The 21325-nt window shown below is 51.4% G+C and overlaps 1 protein-coding gene across 2 annotated transcripts in view; it reads left to right on the top strand.

The window, feature by feature from the left end:
• The window catches only part of Ccdc88c (coiled-coil domain containing 88C), a 126428-nt gene that overhangs the window by 78165 nt on the left and 26938 nt on the right, over positions 1–21325 (top strand). For both annotated transcript variants that reach the window (XM_075947472.1, XM_075947471.1), the window contains exons 14-23: positions 1608–1745; positions 2524–3564; positions 5995–6122; positions 6808–6949; positions 7808–7996; positions 9153–9314; positions 10389–10666; positions 14463–14606; positions 16521–16707; positions 18521–18666. In XM_075947472.1, coding sequence (XP_075803587.1) covers positions 1608–1745; positions 2524–3564; positions 5995–6122; positions 6808–6949; positions 7808–7996; positions 9153–9314; positions 10389–10666; positions 14463–14606; positions 16521–16707; positions 18521–18666 — 2555 coding nt within the window. The remainder of the gene's footprint in view (positions 1–1607; positions 1746–2523; positions 3565–5994; positions 6123–6807; positions 6950–7807; positions 7997–9152; positions 9315–10388; positions 10667–14462; positions 14607–16520; positions 16708–18520; positions 18667–21325) is intronic.

The following is a 21325-nucleotide window of genomic DNA, read 5'->3' on the forward strand; positions in this document are numbered from 1 at the left end:
CACACTGACCCCCGTGGGCCAGTACTCTTCCATAACAGACCCCACTTCTCATATCTGGCCCCATAGCATGTTCTGTGTTGAGCCAACTCAGCCTCCCTTCTGCGTGTCAGGTCTCGGGTGAGATAGGGGGTCTTGATTTTGGAAAAGACCTGTATGTGGCACATTGTAGCATCCTCTGGAAAGCCGTGACCTACATGGCTGGATGAGTCACCTGCCCTAGGGTCCCATGCTGGGACTCTTAACAACCATGATGCATGCACACCCCACTGGCCCTGCCTTTCTTGCTGGTGGACCCCAAAGGAAGTTATCATGGTACCCCAAACCATGAGGTCAGAAGGCTGGATGGCACCTCAAGAAGGAGAGAGATTGCAGAGTTCTTATAGACAAGGATTCTCAGAGCTGTGGGATCTTGAACCTTTGTCCGTACAACACCACAAGCTAAGGGAGAGCCGCAGCCGCTCAGTCCCTGTGCTCCGAGGGTCACTGGGCTTCCCTGGTTCTACCTTCAAGGTTCAGATTGAATGGTGGCCTGAGCTTCCGATGCTTCTCAGCATCGCTTTTAGAGCAGTGGCCCCCAACCAGCAGCCTGAGGCACACTAAGATGACATAAAATGCAGATCCCCAGACCCGTAGAGTCAGAAACTGGGCGTGGGCCCTGCAGTCTCCAGGGAGGGTCAGCTACCTGTGATGTGGCAGATGTGGTAACTGAGCATCATGAGTGTGTCTGGTCCTGATGAATGGTCAGGCACTCACTCGAAGTCACATCATCAGTAGGGGGACAGGTTTGCTTTGCCCCTCTGAGGCCAGCATCTGTGTCCCATGCTGAATATAGTTGGTGACAGCAAGAAGAGACAGCCTGGGCTTGAAGCCTCAGCAGAGTAGACTAGCTTGAGTATCTCCAGAGAACAGGATTGCCAGCCCTGCTGAGTCAGGTCCTGAGTCCTCACGGGCACCCAGATGCTGGAAGATGTGGAGAACTCTTATCCAGATAACTCGTGCTCTCGGGAGCTTGGGTACTGGTGGGTGCCTCTGTCAGAGCCTGGTGTTGGCAGGAAGTAATAGGAAGATAATGTCTAGGCAGAACAGTGCAGTTTGGTCTGGGGCAGCAGCCATGAAGTGTGTGTGGTGGGGGGGGAGTAGCGTGGGCAGAAGGGGCAGGGTTTGATGATAGGTTTACCTAGGAAGATAAAACCTAAGTGTCCAGGAGCTTTCACCAAGCATAAGGAGGGGAAGGGGAACCATACGGTACTTGTGGGGAATCTGGCACTGGGTGTTTGGGAGATGTGGTCTGACACAGTGGAAGTAGATGAGGTCAAGAAAAAAAGCAAGATATGGGGTAGATTAGACACAAAGCCACATGGGTAACCTGGGACAGACAAGGGCAGGGCTCTGCCAAGTAACTTCTCTTATCCCGAGCAGGAAGTGCAGGCCATGTTAAGTCCATGACTGGGGGGGGGGGGGCGACTTTGCTGCAAAGTAACACTGGTACCTTTTTTTCTCAAGGGCCTGTGGGGATAGCCTGGGCAGAGAAGGCTCTGTCTGTCTGTCCAAACACAGCTCGCTTGAGTTAGGCTGACTGTCAACAGGCTGGATCTTTTAATCTGCAGATTGAAAAGTTGCAAACACAGCTGGAGAGAGAAAAGCAGAGCAGCCAAGACCTGGAGACTCTGAGCGAGGAGCTGATCCGGGAGAAGGAGCAGCTGCAGAGTGACATGGAGGCCCTGAAGGCTGACAAGGCCAGGCAGGTAGGCATCGTCGTCGTCATCACCCCCCAACGTGCTCGTGCTAGCAGGAGAGGCGCTGAGGGATATGGCCGTGTCTCCACCCTCCCCCGTCTGGGATGGACACTTGGCAGTGTCTTTCGACAGTTGTTTGTTTGGACTCTGGGAAGGAAAAGACTAGCGTTCCCGACACAAACATTCTCGATTCTTTCTGTGGCTGTGACAGACACCATGACCTAAAGCTAGGTCATGTAGAAGAAGAAATGGTTCATTACAGTTTACAGGTACAGCCCATCATTAAGGGAGGTCAGGGAAACTGGATTTTGAAGGCTTGGTACCCCACACAGCACACTTCCAGGAAACGCACTCACAGCCAAGCAAGTACAGCGGCTCTTTAGAGCCATTGTGCAAGGTTCCTTGGGGCACTGAGGTCAGTGAAGAGAAGACACAGGGAAGGGACCAAGGCACAGGAAGCAGCAGCCTGTCTAGTGTATCCATGGTAGGAAGAAACTGGACAACAGAAGGGTGTTGCCCAAGAGAAAGCCATAGAGGCAGCTAGGATATCTACTGGGTTCTGCTGACCATGACCAAGGGAATCACTAACACTTTTAAGAAAGAGACATGTCATTTAGGTTTAAGGCCATGCTCACTGTGTTGAGTGTGTTTTGCTGAGCCATGGATGTGTTTGGGTGCACCGTAGAGTGCTATTGAAGACTTCTACTTGGCAGTTCCTGTTTGAACCCAGATCACTGGTGTGGGTTCCTGCAGCAGCCTGGGTCATACCTAATGTGTTTGCTTATAGATCAAGGACCTGGAGCAGGAGAAGGGCCACCTCCACCAGGCTGTGTGGTCACTGCGGGAGAGGCCACAGGTCAGCGGCATGAAGGATGTGGAGAAGGAAAACAGAGCCCTCCACCAGGCTGTGACTGAGGCTGGCAGCAAGGTCAGCCAACTGGAGCTAGAGAAGAAGCAGCTGCACAGAGACCTGGAGGAGGCCAAGGAGAAGGGAGAGCGGGCAGAGGTGCTGGAGAAGGAATTGCACCGTCTGGAGAAGGAGAATGAGCAGCTGGCCAAGAACGTGACCTCCCTGAAGACAGTCACTGAGAAGGTCGAGGGTCTGGAGCTGGAGAACCGAACGCTGAGAAAGTCCTTAGACACCCTGCAGAATGTGTCTGTGCAGCTCGAGGGCCTGGAGCGGGACAACAAGCAGCTGGATCAGGAGAACCTGGAGCTGCGAAAGATGGTGGAGGCCATGCGCTTCACCAGCGCCAAGATGGCACAGATCGAGACGGAGAACCAGCAGCTGGAGCAGGAGAAGGAGGAGCTGCGCAGGAGTGTGGAGCTGCTGAAGACTTTAAGCAAGAATTCAGAGCGCCTGGAACTCAGCTACCAGAGCGTGAGCGCCGAGAACCTGCGGCTGCAGCACAGCCTAGAAAGCAGCAGCCACAAGTCCCAGGCCCTCGAGAGGGAGCTGGGCGAGCTGGAGGCCGAGCGCCAGTCTCTGAAGCGAGACTTGGAGACTCTGCAGCTCACCAACAAGCAGCTTGAGGGGGCGGAGAAGGACAGGAAGGCCCTGGAGCAGGAGGTGGCCCAACTGGAGAAGGACAAGAAACTGCTGGAGAAGGAGACCAGGCGGCTGTGGCAGCAGGTGGAGCTCAAGGATGCTGTCCTGGATGACAGTGCCGCCAAACTGTCAGCAGCCGAGAAGGAGAGCCGTGCGCTGGACAAAGAGCTGGCACGCTGCCGGGATGCGGCCAGCAAGCTGAAGGAGCTGGAGAAGGACAACAGGGACCTCACCAAGCAGGTCACTGTGCACACGAAGACGCTGACCACCCTGAGAGAGGTGAGCCTCGGCCTGTTTCCAGGATGGGAGGTTCTGGAATGAAGGGGGACCTTGGTGTGTGAGGTTAAGGTAGCTCAGTCAGCCTGGGGGAAGCTCATTAACAACCCCCTGGGAATGCTTTTCTCTTACTCTGTGCCCCCGTGCCTGTGTGCTCCTCCACTCACCGTGGGTTGTGTCCCTGTCACTCACTATAGATCGGATTCTGTAAGTGGAAGATGCACTTAACACACTGAATCTTCTGCACGTAAGCTTAGGCACATGGCATTCTGGAGTGCCTGCAATTCAGAGCTCTAGCTAACTGCCTTTGCCCAGCATTGAGAGACAGTATTAAACTGTGTATACTGCTAGCCTGAGATAAAACCAGGATTCCCCAAAATTGACCATAAATTAAAGAGAATCATGAATCAGTCATGTATCATAGGGCTGCTCCATGCCAGACTACATATGGCTAAGCTTTTTTTTTTTTTTAATTATGTTTTTCCACATGAAATAAGTTTCAGGTTTTAGGTGATGGTTTTCTTACATTCATTCATTTGGTGTGCGTGTAGGCATATGTGTGTCGCTTGCTTGCCGACAAGCCTGACGATCTGAATTTGATCCCCAAAACCCAAATAATGGAAGGACAGAACGGACTCTCTTAAGATGTCTTCCGGTTTCCACATGTTCTTACTGCTTCCATGGTACTAGACGTTCCTGTCACTTCACGAACATATCGGACTCTTTTTTAAAGGATATGTTTCTAGAAGCAGAGTGATGGGATCAACGTGTGTGAGCGCGTTAGCCTCTTGTCCCTTCTGCTTCCTGGGCATCTGTTCTGCTGCCCTTGATACCTTTTCTTGGGCTGTTGGTGTGTTCATCATGGTGTGCTCTAGTAGAGAGTGGTCCAACCCGCAGGCTTCAGCTCAGTTCAGTTCCAGGTAGCTGCAGTTCACTGATTGGGTGCCTGGCTCCTTCTAGCTTAGAACTAAACCATCCCCTAGTGGACTGTCTTTCTGGCTCATCAGTGTGTGCCAGGTAGACAAGGAAGAGATCAAGGGAGAAAGCCCGACACTCTGTGGAGCTCAGCTGGAGGCGGCTGCAGGGTGTTGTGTGCCTAGTGAGAAGGAAAGTGACTTCAAAGTGAGCCCAGAGCCTTGATAACATAGGTTGAGCCAGGGAGGAGGCAAGCGCTGCATGCCTCCCACAGCCCATGTCTGTACAGTGCAGGCAATGCGGGCTGTAATGGCGTTACCAACTTCCCAGGGCTTGTCACACAGATGCACGTCCCTCTCACCACCGCAGGACAGTCCTGAAGCCGTCGGACATCTGACTTGGGACTTAGCCATCCCGGATGCTGTTCTGCTTTTGTTTTTATTTTTGAATACAGAATCTTGCTATATAGCTCAGGCTAGTCTTAGATCCTTGTATAGCCCAGGCTAGCCTTGAAATCTTGATCCTCCTGTCTCTGCCTCCCAAGGGCCCAGCTGCAGCTTTGACCTAGAGCTCCACCATATCAGCACTGGGCTTTGGCAGTGACCGTGGTAGGTTAGAAGGCTGCCGGAAAACACATGCCAGCTCGTCTCTGCTTCATCCAGGAGCTGATCCATGTTGCTCTAACCCACAACTCATGGCCAGAGCTGCTCACCTGGTATCAGCTGCTAGCATGCCGGGAAATTTGGTGGTGGGGATACCATCCTGCCTATGATTTGATAGGAGGGTTAGCTGTGGCACCAGGTCGGAGGCAATAGCTACTCTCAGAGATATATGTGGTGATGAAAGCAAAATGGATTGAAGATATGAACCTTGGGCTCATCGCCCACATTCTGAAAAATTAACCAAAGCCAAGGTTTAAAATAAACTCCTTTGGGTGTGGAGACAGGTGGCTTGGTTGGGTGCCTGCTCACCTAGCATGCACGGAGCCCTAGGCTGAAACCACAGTGTAAAATCAGGCATAGTGGTGTACACCTAGTACTTGGAGAGACAAGATCAGAAGTTCAGGATCAGCCTCAGCTACACAGCAAGACCATCCTGAGTTATGGTAACAAACCATCTTTCTCTCCTTGCTTATTTTTCACTGTCACTATTGAGTGTTTAATTACTTGCTAAATTTGTAATTTAAAATGTCAATCATATTAGTAGAGATCATTCTCGCTACTAAAAGTCAGCATAGTGGAATATTTCTGATCTGTTTTGGAGAAGGAGAACATTTTGGATCCATCCTATGTTGCTGTGTGGTCTGTTGTTTCTAGCACCGAGAAAGCTGGGAAAGGGTGTTTGTCCCTTTTCTTCTGATGGAGCATCCAGGAGTTGACCACCTTGTCACCTCGCTTGCTTGCCTGTAACATCTGAAACAGCCAGGTTTGGGGAAGAGGTGACACCGTCATGAAGCCCTGCCTCCCTGCCATGCCTCTGCCAGACTCCTGTCCACAGTGGTATTATCCTGTCTCGTAGGACCTGGTGCTGGAAAAATTGAAGAGCCAGCAGCTGACCAGCGAACTGGACAAACTGAGCCAAGAGCTGGAGAAGGTTGGCCTCAGCAAGGAGCTGCTGCTGCAGGAGGAGAATAGTCACAGTGACACGTAAGGACAGTCCCCTGCATGCTAACACTGTGCTCTCCGATGACTCTGAGCTCCCGGATCTCAGCCTGAGCCGAGATCTATTCTTCACTGCTGAAGTCACTGTATCACGTGACCCTTGTGTCTGTCCTTAGTTCAGGTCTTGTCCCTAGAGAGTCTCAAGGAGGCATGGAAGGAGATTGTTGTGTGCGATAAACAGCTGTGGTGCTGGAAGTGAACCCCAGGGCCTCTCGCATGTTTGACAGGCTCTGCACTGACTGCAGCTGGGGAGAGCCACAACTCTTAATGGATTTTACAGCTTTTCTCCTAGCGATGCCTTCCTGAATAACTTGACTTTTCTGGATTTGTAAGCACCAAGACTCAAATGCCTGCTTTGACATGTCTGGTGCAGCAGGAGGCCGCAGAGCTGCCATGCCCTAGCTTTGTGACCTTGGACCGGTTGCTGGTGTTTGCTGAGATGGGTAGAAAGGCATTTGTAAAGTGGCTGTGATAGCATACCTCTTCAAGGAGTAGCCGCCAAGTGTAGCGGTGTGGACATGTCAGCCGGGAACCCCGGGCAGGGCTCTAGGTCCCTGTGACACCTTCTACAAGTGGCATATAAATGGGAATGGTGTGTGCAGGGACACAGGGAGATGAGATTGGGGTGAAGTAGCATGAAAACTGTACTATTGTATCTTTGTATTTTCAGAAAATGCAAGATTTTGGAAAGCAAAAGTGAATCGGCCTTGAAGACAACACTGGCCATGAAAGAAGAAAAGATTGTGTTTTTGGAGGCCCAGGTGGAAGAGAAAGAAAGCTTGAATCGCCAACTGCAGATTGAACTGCAGCTGGTAAGGACCAGGCTGAGGTCCTACCTGTCAGGCCTCTGTGACAACCGGGGCAGTGTCCTGGGACACATGAGGATGAGCAGTAGGCTCCTGAGGGTGCCCACCTCAGGGTATAGGAGCTGGCACGCCAGCCAGATGCATGGTAGGGAGGAGGCTGTGGCTCAGGGCAGTTCCACACCTCCTGGTAAGGTGTGGGAACATGAAACAGACCAGAGCACCAAGCAGAGCCCTGCAGACTCAAAGGCCCCTTAGATGGGACAGGACCTTGTATGAATATGTGTGTCAACTCTTGGATGCATACAAGAACGCATTCCCATACATACAGGCGACATGTGCACAGTCTACATGCATATAAATATGCTTCCCTCATTCCCATCTTCCACACATGCCAATAAGGAGCTCCACATACACACACACTTGTGTATGCTATCTCCATCTGTGTATGGGTGGGCTGGTGCCACGTGTTATCGTTTCCCTTTTTAGACATGTGGCACATTCCCTGGTTACAGAGCTGACTTGGGATTTGAAGTCAGGCAAACGCAGAGCTGGCAAGGCCCTTGTGAGATGTGTGACTATCTGTGCCTGGTTTTGTTGTGTGGTGTAGACTGGAGGCCCAGGCAAGCAACAGAACCTGCCAATCATGTAGCTAAGGTGGGGCTAAGACAGGCATAGGTTCACGTCCCCACCTTTCATGTCCTCTCTGGTTGGAAACACATGGCAAAGGAGAGCATCTGGCCTGTCCCTCCTCGTGTAATGAGTGGGTGGGTGTCTGAGGCTTTGGTGAGGGGTCCCTCCCTCCCTACTAGTGGGGCTCTCGCTGGCTGCTTCCTGCCTGAGTATGCTTTCCAACGCTGCTTGCAGGTAAAGGACGAACGTGAGCAGCTCAGGCAGACCCAGGAGGACAGAACACAGGCACAGGATGTGCTGAAGCTCCCTACGGGCAAGGTGGTCACCAGTCCCCAAGAAAAAGAGGCCTGGGAGCCCAGCCACAAAGAGGCCACCATGGAGCTTCTCCGTGTAAAGGACCGGGCCATCGAACTAGAGCGCAGCGTGAGTGGGCCACCCTTGAGCTGAACGTCTTATTAGCAGCAGCCCCGAGAGTATATCACCACTGCAAAGAATATGCATGGCAGAGGCCACAGAGGCTATTGGATTTAGTAGGACACTTCCTCAGCTGTCCTGGCTGTTCCCTTGGGTACCTTTCATATACAAGGGGGCGCATCCAGTCTCCTGGGCTGACCTCTCTGGCTGCGGTAACAAACCTAGAATCTGTGCACCAGCCTTATCCCCACAGTGATGTGTTTTCCAGAGCTACCTCCCAGTACCACGGCCCAAGCTGTGTCTGAACAAAGCTTTATTGACACGCAGTCACCTTTCATACTGCCACGTGGTCTGTGCTGCTTTCCCACGGTGTCGGCAGCCTTCATTGTTGGGATCGAGATGAGACGACCACCGCACCTGCATTTATTTACCCTTGGCCCTTACCAGAGAAAGCTCTCCAGTGCGTGCTTGCCCCCCTTGTCCCCCTGATTGACAACAGTGACATTCTGAAGTTCACTGTGATGCTTTTCAATAGACAAACAAGCTGAGACAGAACATTAGAGGTTCTCTCAAAGTCACATGCTAATAAGGGGTAGCACCAGCCTGCAGCCCATGTCCTGGCTCCTAACCTGGTTGGTAACATGATACATATGATCTTTGTTAGTCTCCTACCCTTTTTTAAAAGTAGTTTATCTTTGTGTGCATTGGTGTCTTACTTTCACCTGTGTCTGTGTGGGGGTGTCAGATCCCCTGGAACTGGAGTTAGAGATGGTTTTGAGCTGCCGTGTGGTTGCTGGGTATTGAACTGGGACCTCTGGAAGAGCAGCCAGTGCTCTTAGCCAGTGAGCTCTCCCTCCAACCTTAGTCTCCCACTCTTCAGTACCCTGTTCCGTTGCTGAGGGCTTGAGCTCACAGAAAAGGACTCTTCAGGTACTCCATTCCAGAGGAAACAAATGGAATCCTGAAAGTGGCCTGCATGCCGCGTGCCTCAGGTCCTGGGCAATAGCTCCTGTAATCTTGTGTCCTATTTTGAAAATTCTGTTAGTTGTCTGTTTCCAAGAGGAAAGCTGTTAACTTCCCGTGCCTGAGGAACCCCAGCTCTGAGGGTTCAGGAACCCCAGGGCTCATGCCAGTCATGGGTAACTGGCGCATGATTCTCCTCTAGAACGCAGCTCTTCAGGCTGAGAAGCAGCTGCTGAAGGATCAGCTGCAGCACCTGGAGACTCAGAATGTGGCCTTCAGCAGCCAGATCCTGACCCTACAGAAGCAGAGCGCCTTCCTGCAGGAACACACCACCACACTGCAGACCCAGACCGCAAAGCTGCAGGTAGCGGGACCCAGGGCGGTTCCTTGCCAAGTGTGGGGCAGTGGGGACTGGGTGGTTGTTTCGAGGCTTGTTGTAGACAGGAGTCTTTGAAGGTAGTAGGGTGGTTCATGAGACATTTCCTGTAGCTGGGCCTAGGGCTGTCTGGCTAAAACTTCATTTCTTTGCTTTTCAGTTTATACAAGTGAACATGACATGCACATGTATGTGCACGCACCCATACGCACATACATACACACCAAAAGAGAGATTTGGAAAGAAGTAAGCTCGGTTAAGCAGTTTCTGTATTGTACAACCTGGCAGAGCTGTATTAAGTTGATAGAGGGAAGTGGGGCTGTGATCTGGCTTCCGTCTGCTGGAAGCAGCCAGTAGGGCCAGCATTGCAGCCCACGTATCACGTGGTTTTATTTGTGGCTATTAGGTGGTGGGAAAATGAAAAATTGCTCATTAATGTAATTTCTGGGAAAAGTTGGAAAGTTATGTATGGGACAGAGACAATAAACAGGAAATGTATTTGGCAAAGAGGTTGGGTTTGTTTTGTTAAAATCACAAAATAGGATGCTGATTTGTTACTTTGTTTTGTCTTAGAAAAAGCCTTTGTCTGCCTTTAATATCAGAGGAATTCTGGCCCCTGTTCAGTTTTCTGTTTTGGGATTGTGTTAGAATGTTCTAAAACACCAGGGGTTCAGATACGGACCACTAGTAAAAATGCTTAGCATGTTTAAAGTCCTCGGTGCGGACCCTAGCAGAACAAAAATAACAGACCTTGTGGTCTGATAGTCTATCCTTACAGATTTTCTGTTGGCTTGTCTAGAAAACAGGCTTTAAAAATAATCAGTAATGACTTGTAACGGGCTTACCTAGGCGGACAATTTCTGGAGATAGTTCAGGATGACAACCTTTTCATGGCCAGTGTTTGCCATGTTGCCCCTCCCCGACCCCTACCCTTTCCAGAGCCAAGTCCTCACATTCTAGAAGCATTGCCCATGCCTGGTCTGCCTTGTGGTCCCTCTGGTGCCGTCTGTGGCTGGTAGTCCTTGGCCTGCTCACCACACACAGGGCTCTGCTCTCCTGCAGGTGGAGAATTCTACACTGAGCTCCCAGAACGCAGCGCTCGGTGCGCAGTACACAGTGCTGCAGAGCCAGCACGCAGCCAAGGAGGCTGAACACGAGGGTCTGCAGAAGCAGCAGGAGCAACTGGCAACGGCCTATGAGGCCCTGCTGCAGGACCATGAACACCTGGGTGCCCTGTACGAGCGCCAGTCCTCGGAGTATGAGGCCCTCATCCGACAGCACAGCTGCCTGAAGACACTGCATCGGAACCTGGAGCTGGAGCATAAGGAGCTTGGGGAGAGGTGGGCCCTGGAGGGGAAGAGTGAAGCCCATGGGGCAGGGGACTGTAGGGGTAGAGTCTGTGGGCAGGGGGAGAGCAGGGTAGAGCCTGGGGGCAGGGGAGGGCAGGGGGAGAGCCTGGGGGCGGGGGGGGGGGCGGGGGAGGGAAGGGGTAGAGTCTGTGGGCAGGGGAGGGCAGGGTAGAGCCTGGGGGCAGGGATGCAGCCTGTGGCAGAGGCAGCTATTGTGCTGAGCCCCTTAGGCTATCCCAGAGCTTCTGGGACTTTCCTGAGGCCTCTACGCACCTCCTTCTCCCCTGCATTTCCTCTTGGCGGGCTGCTTCCCATTGTTGGTGCACCTGAGCTTTCCCAAAGGGAAGGAAATAGAACCTTTAGCAGTTTTTATGTGATTTTTGTCTGTCCAGCTGGGAATTGTGGCAGGGCACTTTGGAGCAAAGGGGTAACTCTGGGTGACCCAGTGTGGACACTTGGAGATCTGCTCACTAAGAATTCTTTCTTCTTCCTCCCCGCCTTTTCTCCTCTCCTGACCCATAGCCCTGAGAAAATTCTCCTGCTGCCTCTGTGCAGGGTTGTGCACATTCACACTTTAGACTGCCTATTCCAAGTCTAAGTCTAGAGGGCTTGCTTAAAAAAAAACCCAGATCTGCCGGGCAGTGGTGGCACACGCCTCTAATCCCAGCACTCGGGAGGCAGAGGCAGGCCTGATCTACAGAGTGAGTCCCAGGACAGACTCAAGCTACAGAGAAACCCTGTTTCGAAGAACCAAATACACACACACACACACCCTCCCATTGTGTTAAATATTGAATGCATACAACAGAGCACAAAGGAATCCCACTCCTATCATCTTAGCACAGTTGGGAGGTAGAAGCAGGAGGGAGGGAGTGGAAGAGAGACTGCTCTAGCCCCCCTCCCATGGTCACCCACACTGCAATTATCCTTTCGTCTGCATTTGTCACTTTTTTTATTTTTTAAGGTAAACTGTAGCTATGTTGAAATACATAAATGTTCATTTTTCACCATTGGCAGTCCCAGGTCCTGGGGTGTGTGTCATTAAGGTCACCCACTGTTGACTGAACTCCTGCTCCTGTACTACGGGTTCCCAATCCCTAGCAGGTGTATCTAAAGTCCCGTCTGGAGGTTTATCTCCAGAGCCTGGAGAATCAGTGAGCCATGCATCAGAAGGAGGTTTGTCCAAAGAAGGAACCCACAGGAGTGGGACAGGAGAGAACCAGCGCCCCCTTTCTGGACTGGCAAAGTGTCCCCGCTGACAGCATTTCTGCCCAGTCCTCAGCAGAACAGCTAGGCACCGAGTATATTGGTTATGTCTGGTAGGAGTGGCTGACGTGTAAGAAATCTCCATTGTAGGGATCTGCAAATGTTATCGAGCCAGAAAAGCCTTGTGGGGGTGCTGCTGATGGTACTTGTGGGTAGAATGTGGCGGCAGTGGATTTTCCCATCAACTATGGCCTTTTTGCCTTCATCTAGAGTCTCCCTCCCATCTCTGTCCTTCAGGGCTGTCAAGATGTTGGCTTCAGTATGACTTTTCCTTCCTACTGGATGGTGCAGCTTCTGCCTCTGGGCATCTTTATCCCCTGGTGCTCCCCCTGCAGCCCGTACTATCTGCAGCATTTATTAGACCTATACTGTGCATATGGTGCTGTGTCTAGTCCCGGAACCCTGGCACACTAATGCAGTGGGACACAGCACTGGCGCTAATACGGGCGTGATCTCTGCTCTCAAGCATCATAAAACACTGTCTTTTTAGAGTCTTTTAAAGATTTTTTTGTCTGTTTTTTAAAATATTTTATTTATTATGTATACAACATTCTGCCTCCATGTATGCCTGCAGGCTAGAAGAGGGCACCAGATCTCATTACAGATGGTTGTGAGCCACCATGTGGTTGCTGGGAATTGAACTCAGGTCCTCTGGAAGAACAGTCTGTGCTCTTAACTGCTGAGCCATCTCTCTAGCCCTCTGTTTTGTTTTGTTTTATTTTTAAAATATTTATTTATTTATTATGTATACAATATTCTTTCTGTGTGTATGCCTGAAGGCCAGAAGAGGGCACCAGACCTCACTACAGATGGTTGTGAGCCACCATGTGGTTGCTGGGAATTGAACTCAGGACCTTTGGAAGAGCAGGCAATGCTCTTAACCGCTGATCTCTCCAGCCTCCTGTTTTGTTTTTTTAAGACAGAGTTTTTCTGTGTATTCCTGGCTGTCCTGGAATTCACTCTGTAGACCAAGCTGCCCTTGACCTGTCTCTGCCTCCTGAGTGCTGGGATTAAAGGCTTGCGCCACCATGAGGTTTACTTACGGATTTTATGTGTATAGGTGTTTTGTCTGCACGTACATTTGCACACCAGAAGAGGGCATTGTATCCCAAGGAGTACAGTTAACAGATGGTTGTGAGCCACCATGTAAGTGCTGGGAATTGAACTCAGGACCTCTGGAAGAACAGCCAATGCTCTCAATCACTGAGCCTCTTTGAGTCTTTTTTTTTTTTCCAAGACAGGGTTTCTCTGTGGCTTTGGAGCCTGTCCTGGAACTAGCTCTTGTAGACCAGGCTGGCCTTGAACTCACAGAGATCTCTTCTTAGAGTCTTAATGCCCATTCAGAGGAGGAAGGTTTTTGTAGTTGAGACTGACCCTGAAGGTCAAGGTTCTGGCTTGGTGTAGCATGTCATCTACTTAAGTCTTTGGCTAGTTGGACACATGACTGGAGGCACAGTCTTCAGAGTAACAGAAGTCTGGATTCTTTTCATTTGATGTTTAATTGGCCTCCTGCCAGATACTTGCTGTGTCGTGTCAAGGGCTCACTGGTAAGCAAGACTCCATAGGCTTGCGGGCCACGGCAGGCTTGATCTGTATGCTTTGCTGAAGTCACACAAGGAGAGCAGGAACTGGAAAGCCTTGGTGGTCAGTTTGTGGCCTTTACTCACATCCTGTCTCTGTGCCCTGCTGTATGGTAGGGCCACCTCTGTGCTTTGGCTAATGGCCTTAAAAACATTTGTCTTTGAGTCTCCTAACCAGATCCCTTACCTGGGGCTCCAGTGAGATGGCCCAGGCTCAGCTGATGTGGGGGGTAGAAGTTAGAGAGGAGACTGGAGACCCCAACATAAGGACACCAATAGAATGTTACATACTCTGAAGAGAGGGGTGTGTGTGTTGGGGGCGTCCAGGTTTTCTGAGCCAGGTGGTTGAACAATGTGCCTCAGACCACTCCTTTCATGGACTTGGAGATCCTGGATTATCAGCAGGGAGGGGCAAAAGTCAAGGCTTGTTGATCCTCCTTGTGCTCTGCTGCCCCCCAGCGACAGCTGTGAAGCCTGCAAGGATTGAGAAAGAAAGTTCAAGCCGAGGGAGGGGGTACCTCAACAATACCCCCCCCCCCATGCCAGTGGGAACAGAGATGTGGGCTCCCATAGGGTGAGGAGAGCGTGAGCAGGGATTAGCTGTTTCATGCAGTGGAATTTAGCTGTTTTTTTGTGGTTTCCTTTAGATCTACTGGTTGTTAGTGAACTGCTTTGTAACGTGAGTCTCTAAAAGGGTGTAGAGTGCGGGCCTTATGCTCTCGGGTGACCTATAGAAGAGGACTCGGCCCCCGGGAGACTGACAGACCCCACTCTGGCAGCGTTCATCTTGCTCCCCTGCCGTCCAGCCTCTCACTCCACAGAGAGAAGGTCTCAGAGGAGTCCCCATTTTTTCTGAGAGGGTTTGTTCTCATCTCCTGGGGTGTAAGTTGCTTGTGGAAGGTAAAACCTGGCTGCGCTTCCAATGACTGTTCCTCCACCAGGCACGGTGACTTACAGAAGCAGAAAGCTGAGCTGGAGGAGCTGGAAAAAGTGCTGAGCACCGAGCGGGAGGCTCTGCAGCGGGAACAGAGGACCAACGCCGTCGCCACGAGCGAGAACCAAAGGCTGCGAGTAGAGCTGGACAGGTGAGCACCCAGGCTCGCCCACCTGGGCCTGGGGGAGTGGCAGCTACCCAAAAGTCTGTTCAGACCAGTCCTCACTAAAACCTGCTAGTGGAAGGCTTGTGAACTCCTTGTCACGGACTGCGTGATGCTGGCCCGGCGAGGAGCTGAGGGCTGTGCTAGTGGGGGTGGCGTGGATGGTGGTGCCCAGCCAGTACAGGGAAGGGAGGGTCATGTATCTGGATAGCATAGCTGTCTTCAGATGTCAGCCCAGCCCACGGGAGCCATAGTGGTCCTCCTTATTCAGCAGATTCACCCAGTCACTAATACGCATCTGGAACCAGCATCTCCCTCCTGTTCATGGATCTTTTGTTGGTACATACAGCGTTCACAAAATATCCCAGTTGTCAGGTTCACCAGCTCCCTTCTAACATCTTTCCCACTGTGGACCAGAGTCCTCCCAGGACCGAATTGCCGGTGGCGTGAGTCCTCATCTTGCTGTGTTAAACAGATCCAGGCACAGTGCTGAAATGCAGTCGGTGTCCGGAGTGCAGAGTGGCAACTGTGTGCCTAGCAGAGAAAACACCTGTGTTAGATAAGCCCCGCCCGCCTAGAGTCACAGGCTTGTGTGTGTGTTTTCAGGACTGACGTTTGGCACTGGCTCTCTTCCTGGGAGGGCCACCTCGCCAGCTCCCAGCTCTACTCAGTTGCCTGGAGTTCTTTGGGTAGGGTTGAGGTCTCCTGAGGTCCTCATGCTGGGTGGCATGTTCTTTGGTATCCTCCTTGTTCAGCTCATGTTTGGGCAGTCGTGTTGGTGAGACTGCATGGGTGTAGTTTCTGATGATACTCTAGGGGATAATCTCACACAGTAAAGTCCCCGATCCTCTGCTCTAAGAATCTTTTTTTTTTTTTTAAATTTATTCATGTATTTGTGTCATCTACCTTCATGCACACAAGAAGAGGCAGTCAGATCCTAGTATAGATGGTTGTGAACCACCATGTGGTTGCTGGGAATTGAACTCAGAACCTCTAGAAGAGCGGTCAAGTGCTGTTAACCCCTGGGCCACCTCTAGCCCCTCTGAGAATCTTTTCCCCCTCTTCTGCAGTGTTCCCTGAGCCTTACATGTAGGAATGTCTGTAGAAGTATGTTGGAACTAGGCTCTACGTCTCTACATTGGTTGTAGTTGTCTGTTGTAGCTTCTGTTGCAAAGAGAAATTTCCTTGATGAGGGGTGAAACTACACTTACCTGTAGGTCTAAGGTCAACTGTTTATAGGTGGCTATTAGGGATTATGCTGGTTTAGTAAGTTACTGGTTGTAGATTCTCCTCCAGTAGCCATGATTTCTCTAGCTCTGATTACTTAGCTAGGTTTCCAGTACCAGGCATGATCTCCCTCTTGTTGAGTGGCTCTTAAGTCCAGTTAGAGAGCTGAGCTGTTGGTTACTGTCAAGTAGGTACCAGTATTGCACCTGTAGCGTTACTGTGCCATGCTGGTGGTTACCGTGGTTCTTAGGTGTCCTGGCTGAGTGGGACTGTTGGTTTCCTTTCTCCTTTGGAAGAGTAAGTGCTGTGTTTTAGAGTAAAAATATTCCCCAATTTTTTCCCCCATAGCTCTTTTTTCCACTTACATCAGAACGCCTAAACTGTAATGTAGAAGGCTGCTGACCTTGATGTCCCATTTAGGCCAGTATCTTAGCCTGCATGTTTGTTGTCCTCTCCCCACCCAGGCCAGCATGGCATCAGAGGTGCCCTCCTAGAGCCCCAGAGAACACGGCTGAAAAGCAGCAGTTTTGTTCAGAATTCTTATGCTACACATAGGAGTTAACAGCTCACACAGCCTGCCACTGTCAGAACGGGTACAGAAACCGTAGCTGCTGCAGGCCTTTCTGTCTTTGGAATGCTTTTCAGCCCCTTTGCCTGTGGCTCTCCTCCCCGTAGGGTCAGTTTCCTGCACCACCAGCTGAAAGGGGAATACGAAGAGCTGCATGCCCACACCAAGGAGCTGAAAACATCCCTGAACAACTCCCAGCTGGAGCTGAACCGCTGGCAGGCGCGCTTTGACGAGCTTAAGGAGCAGCACCAGAGCATGGACATATCACTGACCAAGCTGGACAACCACTGTGAGGTGAGGTGTGGCTTTGGGCAGGTCTGGTGAGGGGCTGGAGCCAAGCATGTGCATGCACGCACACGCTCACACACAGACACACAGAAGAATCCTCCTGCAATGGCAGTCTCCAGTGGATATGGGTTCCCTGAGCAGTGACAGCCCTCACTTTGGACCCAAGGTGAGACCCGAGCGCCACCAGGGGTAGGGACATCTCAGAGGCCACTTGGTCTGACATTTGCTCCCTGAGGTTGGCAGTGGTTCCTGTCAGTCCTTCAGGACATGGCAGCACCATCTTCTTTACCTCTTCATTTCGGTAGACAGCTATTCAAGCAAAATGGCCTGGAGTTGAGTGTGGCTGCCTGGCTTCATTCCCCTGGGTGATTTAGCTGCTGGTGGCATAGAGCTGGGTCAGAAATGGCCATTGTGGGAAGCAAAGACCTTCTTCAAATAGAATATCAGATAGACCCCACTGTATAGAGAGAGACTAAGGAAAGCAAGTGATTTCTCTCCTGATTTCTGAGACACCCCTGGGAGACAAGTCCCAGGCGCTAGTATCCAATCACCCAGCCAAATCTGAGCTGCCCATGGAGGATGAGAGAGCGAGGCCCTGGCCCAGTGCCCTCTTGGGGAGGGCTGTCACTGCTCAGGGAACCCATATCCACTGGAGACTGCCATTGCAGGAGGATTCTTTTGTGTGTCTGTGTGTGAGCGTGTGCGTGCGTGCACATGCTTACTGGTTTGCATGGCTAGTGCTTTTATGAACTGAGCCATTTCTTTGGACCTCAAAGAAGTGTTCTAGCAAAGAAAATGGTCTAACCTCTATTGTCCTTCCAGTTCTGTTCATTACATACATATTAGTTGTAAAAAATAATTGAAAATTAAAGTAGACTTTGATCCTTTGATTAATGAAGTTGGTCTTATGGGGTTTCCCTCCTGTGGCATGCTGGGAGTTTCACTGTGGCTTACCCATTAGCTCACTCCATCCTCAGTGAGGTACATAAGGACAGGAGCCCGGTCTCTGCTTCCCACGCTTCTGGGCCTTCCTGCTACACCACAGTGCTGTTCTAAAACGAAAGTCTGTGAACTTCAGTGCACAGGCCAGAGTCTCCCTATCACCTGCAGTTACACAGCCCACGGATTAAGAATGGCTCTTGACATTGAAGGTAAAAATCAAACAAACAGTGATATTTGTGGCTAGGGAAAAATATATGAGATTTTTGTCAGTGTGTGTGAGAGTGTAGTTTTGTTGGGGCACAGCCACTCTTAGGTTGCTTTTGTGTTGCTAGGGCACAAGACACTAGATGTCTTGGAAGGCCCACAGTCTTTAGTCTCTGGCTTGGCAGAAAAGGCTGTCTTTCACAGCAGAGCTTCCAGTTGAAATACATGGAAACTACATGTGTGATTTAGCACGGTGTAGTAGCCGCCTTCAAAACAGTTCTTTTCGAGATTAATAAATTTTTCTTTTTTCAGTGCTGGGATGTCAGGCAGCCCTCTACCACTGAACCACATCCCTGGCCCCAGAAAATTAATTGCAGTAACATTTTATTGAACCAATAGATCAAAAATATCATTTCATAATGTAATCTTGTAGTCCCTTTTTTCACATTGAGTTTTCAGCACCCACTTGTGTGTCTGGCTTCACACCTCCATTAGAGTGGCTCACCTGTGCTCCCAACAGCCGCGAGCTGCAGCTGGCTGCTGGGCCAGGTGTGCACGTAGGAAATACAGGCTCCAGACTTGTTGATCCTTCCCAGGTGCAGACAGCACGTGTTCCTTTCCCTCGAGAGGCTGGGTTCCCAGCCTAGCATCACAGCCTTGGTCTGTGTTTCAGCTGCTCTCCCGTCTCAAGGGAAACTTAGAGGAGGAGAACCATCACCTGCTGAGCCAGATCCAGCTGCTGAGCCAGCAGAACCAGATGCTGCTGGAGCAGAACATGGAGAACAAGGAGCAGTACCACGAGGAGCAGAAACAGTACATGTGAGTGCCGCGGTAGGCGTGTCCATGAGGGCCCCCCCACCGCCACTGTCCTCCGCCCCTACAGTTCGCAGCCTTCGCTCAGTCCCCTGACGTCCTGTCTTCACCTGTTGCTTTCGAGACAGAGAAGAGAGCAGCCCCTAGCCGTTAGGGTTGGAGGGTTGGAGATGGAACCATTTTATGGAATGCTCTTGATTTCTGAAAGAGGTAGAGGTTAACTTGTGCCCGTGTGAGGTTTTCTGCTCCCAGGTGCCCTCTCTCTGTGAAAACACATGTGTGGGAAGGGGTACGTGTGTGTGTGCGTGCGTGCGTGCGTGTGTGCGTGCGTGTGCGTGCGTGTGCGCGTGTGTGCGTGTGTGTGTGCGTGCGTGTGTGCGTGTGTGTGCGTGTGTGCGTGCGTGTGTGTGCGTGCGCGTGTGTGCGTGCGCTTGTGTGTGTGCGCGTGTGTGTGCGCGTGTGTGCGTGTGTATGTGCGCGTGCGTGTGTGCGTGTGTGTGTGTGTGCGTGTGCGTGTGTGTGTGTGTCTGCGTGCGTGTGTGGGTAGGCCAGAGTTCCACCTGGAGTGTCATTTGGGATAAGGCCTCTCATTGGCCTGTACTTTCCTGATTAGGCCAGGCTGGCTGGCCAGTGAACCCCCTGGGTCCTCCTGTCTCCTCTCTTCCCTATTGGGATTACAAGGGCACTCCACTCGGTCTGGCTTTTTATGTGGGTTCTGAGGATCGAACTCGGGTCCTCACATGCATCCATAGCAGTTATTCCACCAACTGAGCTATATCCTCTGCCTTCATTTTCTTTTTCTGTAGCATTATCTGCCACTGGGGGCGGGGGTGTCTCTCTCTACTTCTGGACTTGAGTTCATTTGTAGAAACAGGCAGCTAGCACTAGATGTAGCTCAGGGATCGAGTTCAGATTAAAAACTGGGAATCGTTTCTGTCTCACGTGACTGTAGCAAGTAAGTAAGTTTGTCCCTTGCCTTGCTTAACGCCTCCCTCCCCCCAGCCTCCTCCGTGGGAGCCTGGAACCCTGGGGCGACAGGTATGAACAGAGTTGTGTCCCCTCCCATGGGGATTAGAGAGGCACAGAAGGGCTCATGGAGGGGTCCGTTTGTGGTGCTGAGATGAGAGAGGCCAGGTTGGATAGGGAGGGGCGGGTGTGGCAGGTGATCAGGAATGTAGGTGAGACCCCTCTAGACATTGCTCTACGGGGACATCCGAAGGGATGCGTGTCTTGTCACTTGTCAGCGGTGGTGAATGTGAGGAAGAACGGTGATGCTGGAAACCCACAGTTGGATAATCCGAGCGTACCATGCTTGTGTATATCATGCCTGTCCTTCCCGATGGCCAGCGTCTTGGGCAAGCCCTGCGCTGCTGGGCTCAGTGTGCTTGAGACAAGAAGAGTGGGCCATGGTGGTGTGTGGCTTCAATCCCAGCACTCAGGAGGCAAAGGCAGGTGGATTTCTGGTAAGTTTGAGACCAGCCTGGTCTACATATCATATTCCAAGAGAGCCGAGGCTACATGGAGAGACCCTGTCTCAAAACAAAGGCAGGAAGAGGTGTGTTTATGGAGAGGTGTGGTCTCTGAACCCCTGGTGTTTTCCCAGCTCTCTCTGATGTAACTCTGCCTCCTCTTTGCCTGATGCATCTGCTTGCCACCTCCTTCAGGATGGTTCATGTACCAGCCCACACTGTAATTTGGGATCTAAGTGGCAGTTGCTTGAAGTTTACCCTCTGTAATCCCTGTGGTAGAGTCGCCAGCCGAGGTTGGGCAGATACAAACGAAACAGCGTAGAAGACTGGTCCTAGGGAGATTATTGGTAATGTTTTCTGTATTAGAGAGTGTCTGTGTCAGGCCGGTGGATTGGCACACCGTCTCAGCTTGTTCCAAGCAGTGTGCACCTCATTGCTTTTTCCCAGAGTTCAGCCTTCATGGGGCTCTTGGGAAAGTGTTCCGCATAGATGTTATCTTCTCTGCTTCAGCAATGAAGTAACCTGAGCAGTTACTGCCTAGGGCCTCACTTTCCCATGAGGAAGCTGGGGGCTTGGAGCCAGCTGACCACACAGAAGGCCCGCAGAGTTCGGCAAGCATGGCAGACAGGAAGCAGAGGCACTGGGACTGCCAGTTGCTACTGTGATGTTGAAACTGGCGTAAGCCGGTTTCCGCCATTTAAAAGCAGAGATTTGCTTTGGCCCCTGAGCTTCTGGCTTTTCAAGGGGTCACCATACCCAGATGCTTTCTTCCTGCATGGCTGCTCTGCCGGGGCTGGCTGCCCAGGGCGTGCTCAGGCTTGCCTCGGGCCCCAGTCTGTGGCCTTCAGCCTGTTGCCTTCTTGCTCATCCTCTGAAAGCAGTGAGCCTCACAAGCTGTTACCAGGCCCCAGGGTGCCTTTGCTACACTGGCATTCAGTCCCAGTGTTCAAGTGCCAACGTACCTGGTGACATTGCTGCGTTAGAGTGTCTGCCTCGGGCCAGTGGTACCGAGTCCTGCACAGTTTGGCCTGGCTGGGAAATCATGGGAGTTCAGAGCGTGAGTTCCCAGGTGGTCAGAGATTTGCTTCCTTAAGCCCACTTAGCTGATCACAGGTGTTCCAAGAGATGAATAGCTGGGTTTTTGTTTTGATTTTTTGAGATAGGAACTCACTTTGAAGCTTTGGCTAGACTGGAAC

Source organism: Microtus pennsylvanicus, chromosome 14 (assembly GCF_037038515.1).
Source record: "Microtus pennsylvanicus isolate mMicPen1 chromosome 14, mMicPen1.hap1, whole genome shotgun sequence".
In the NCBI taxonomy this organism is placed as follows: domain Eukaryota; kingdom Metazoa; phylum Chordata; class Mammalia; order Rodentia; family Cricetidae; genus Microtus; species Microtus pennsylvanicus.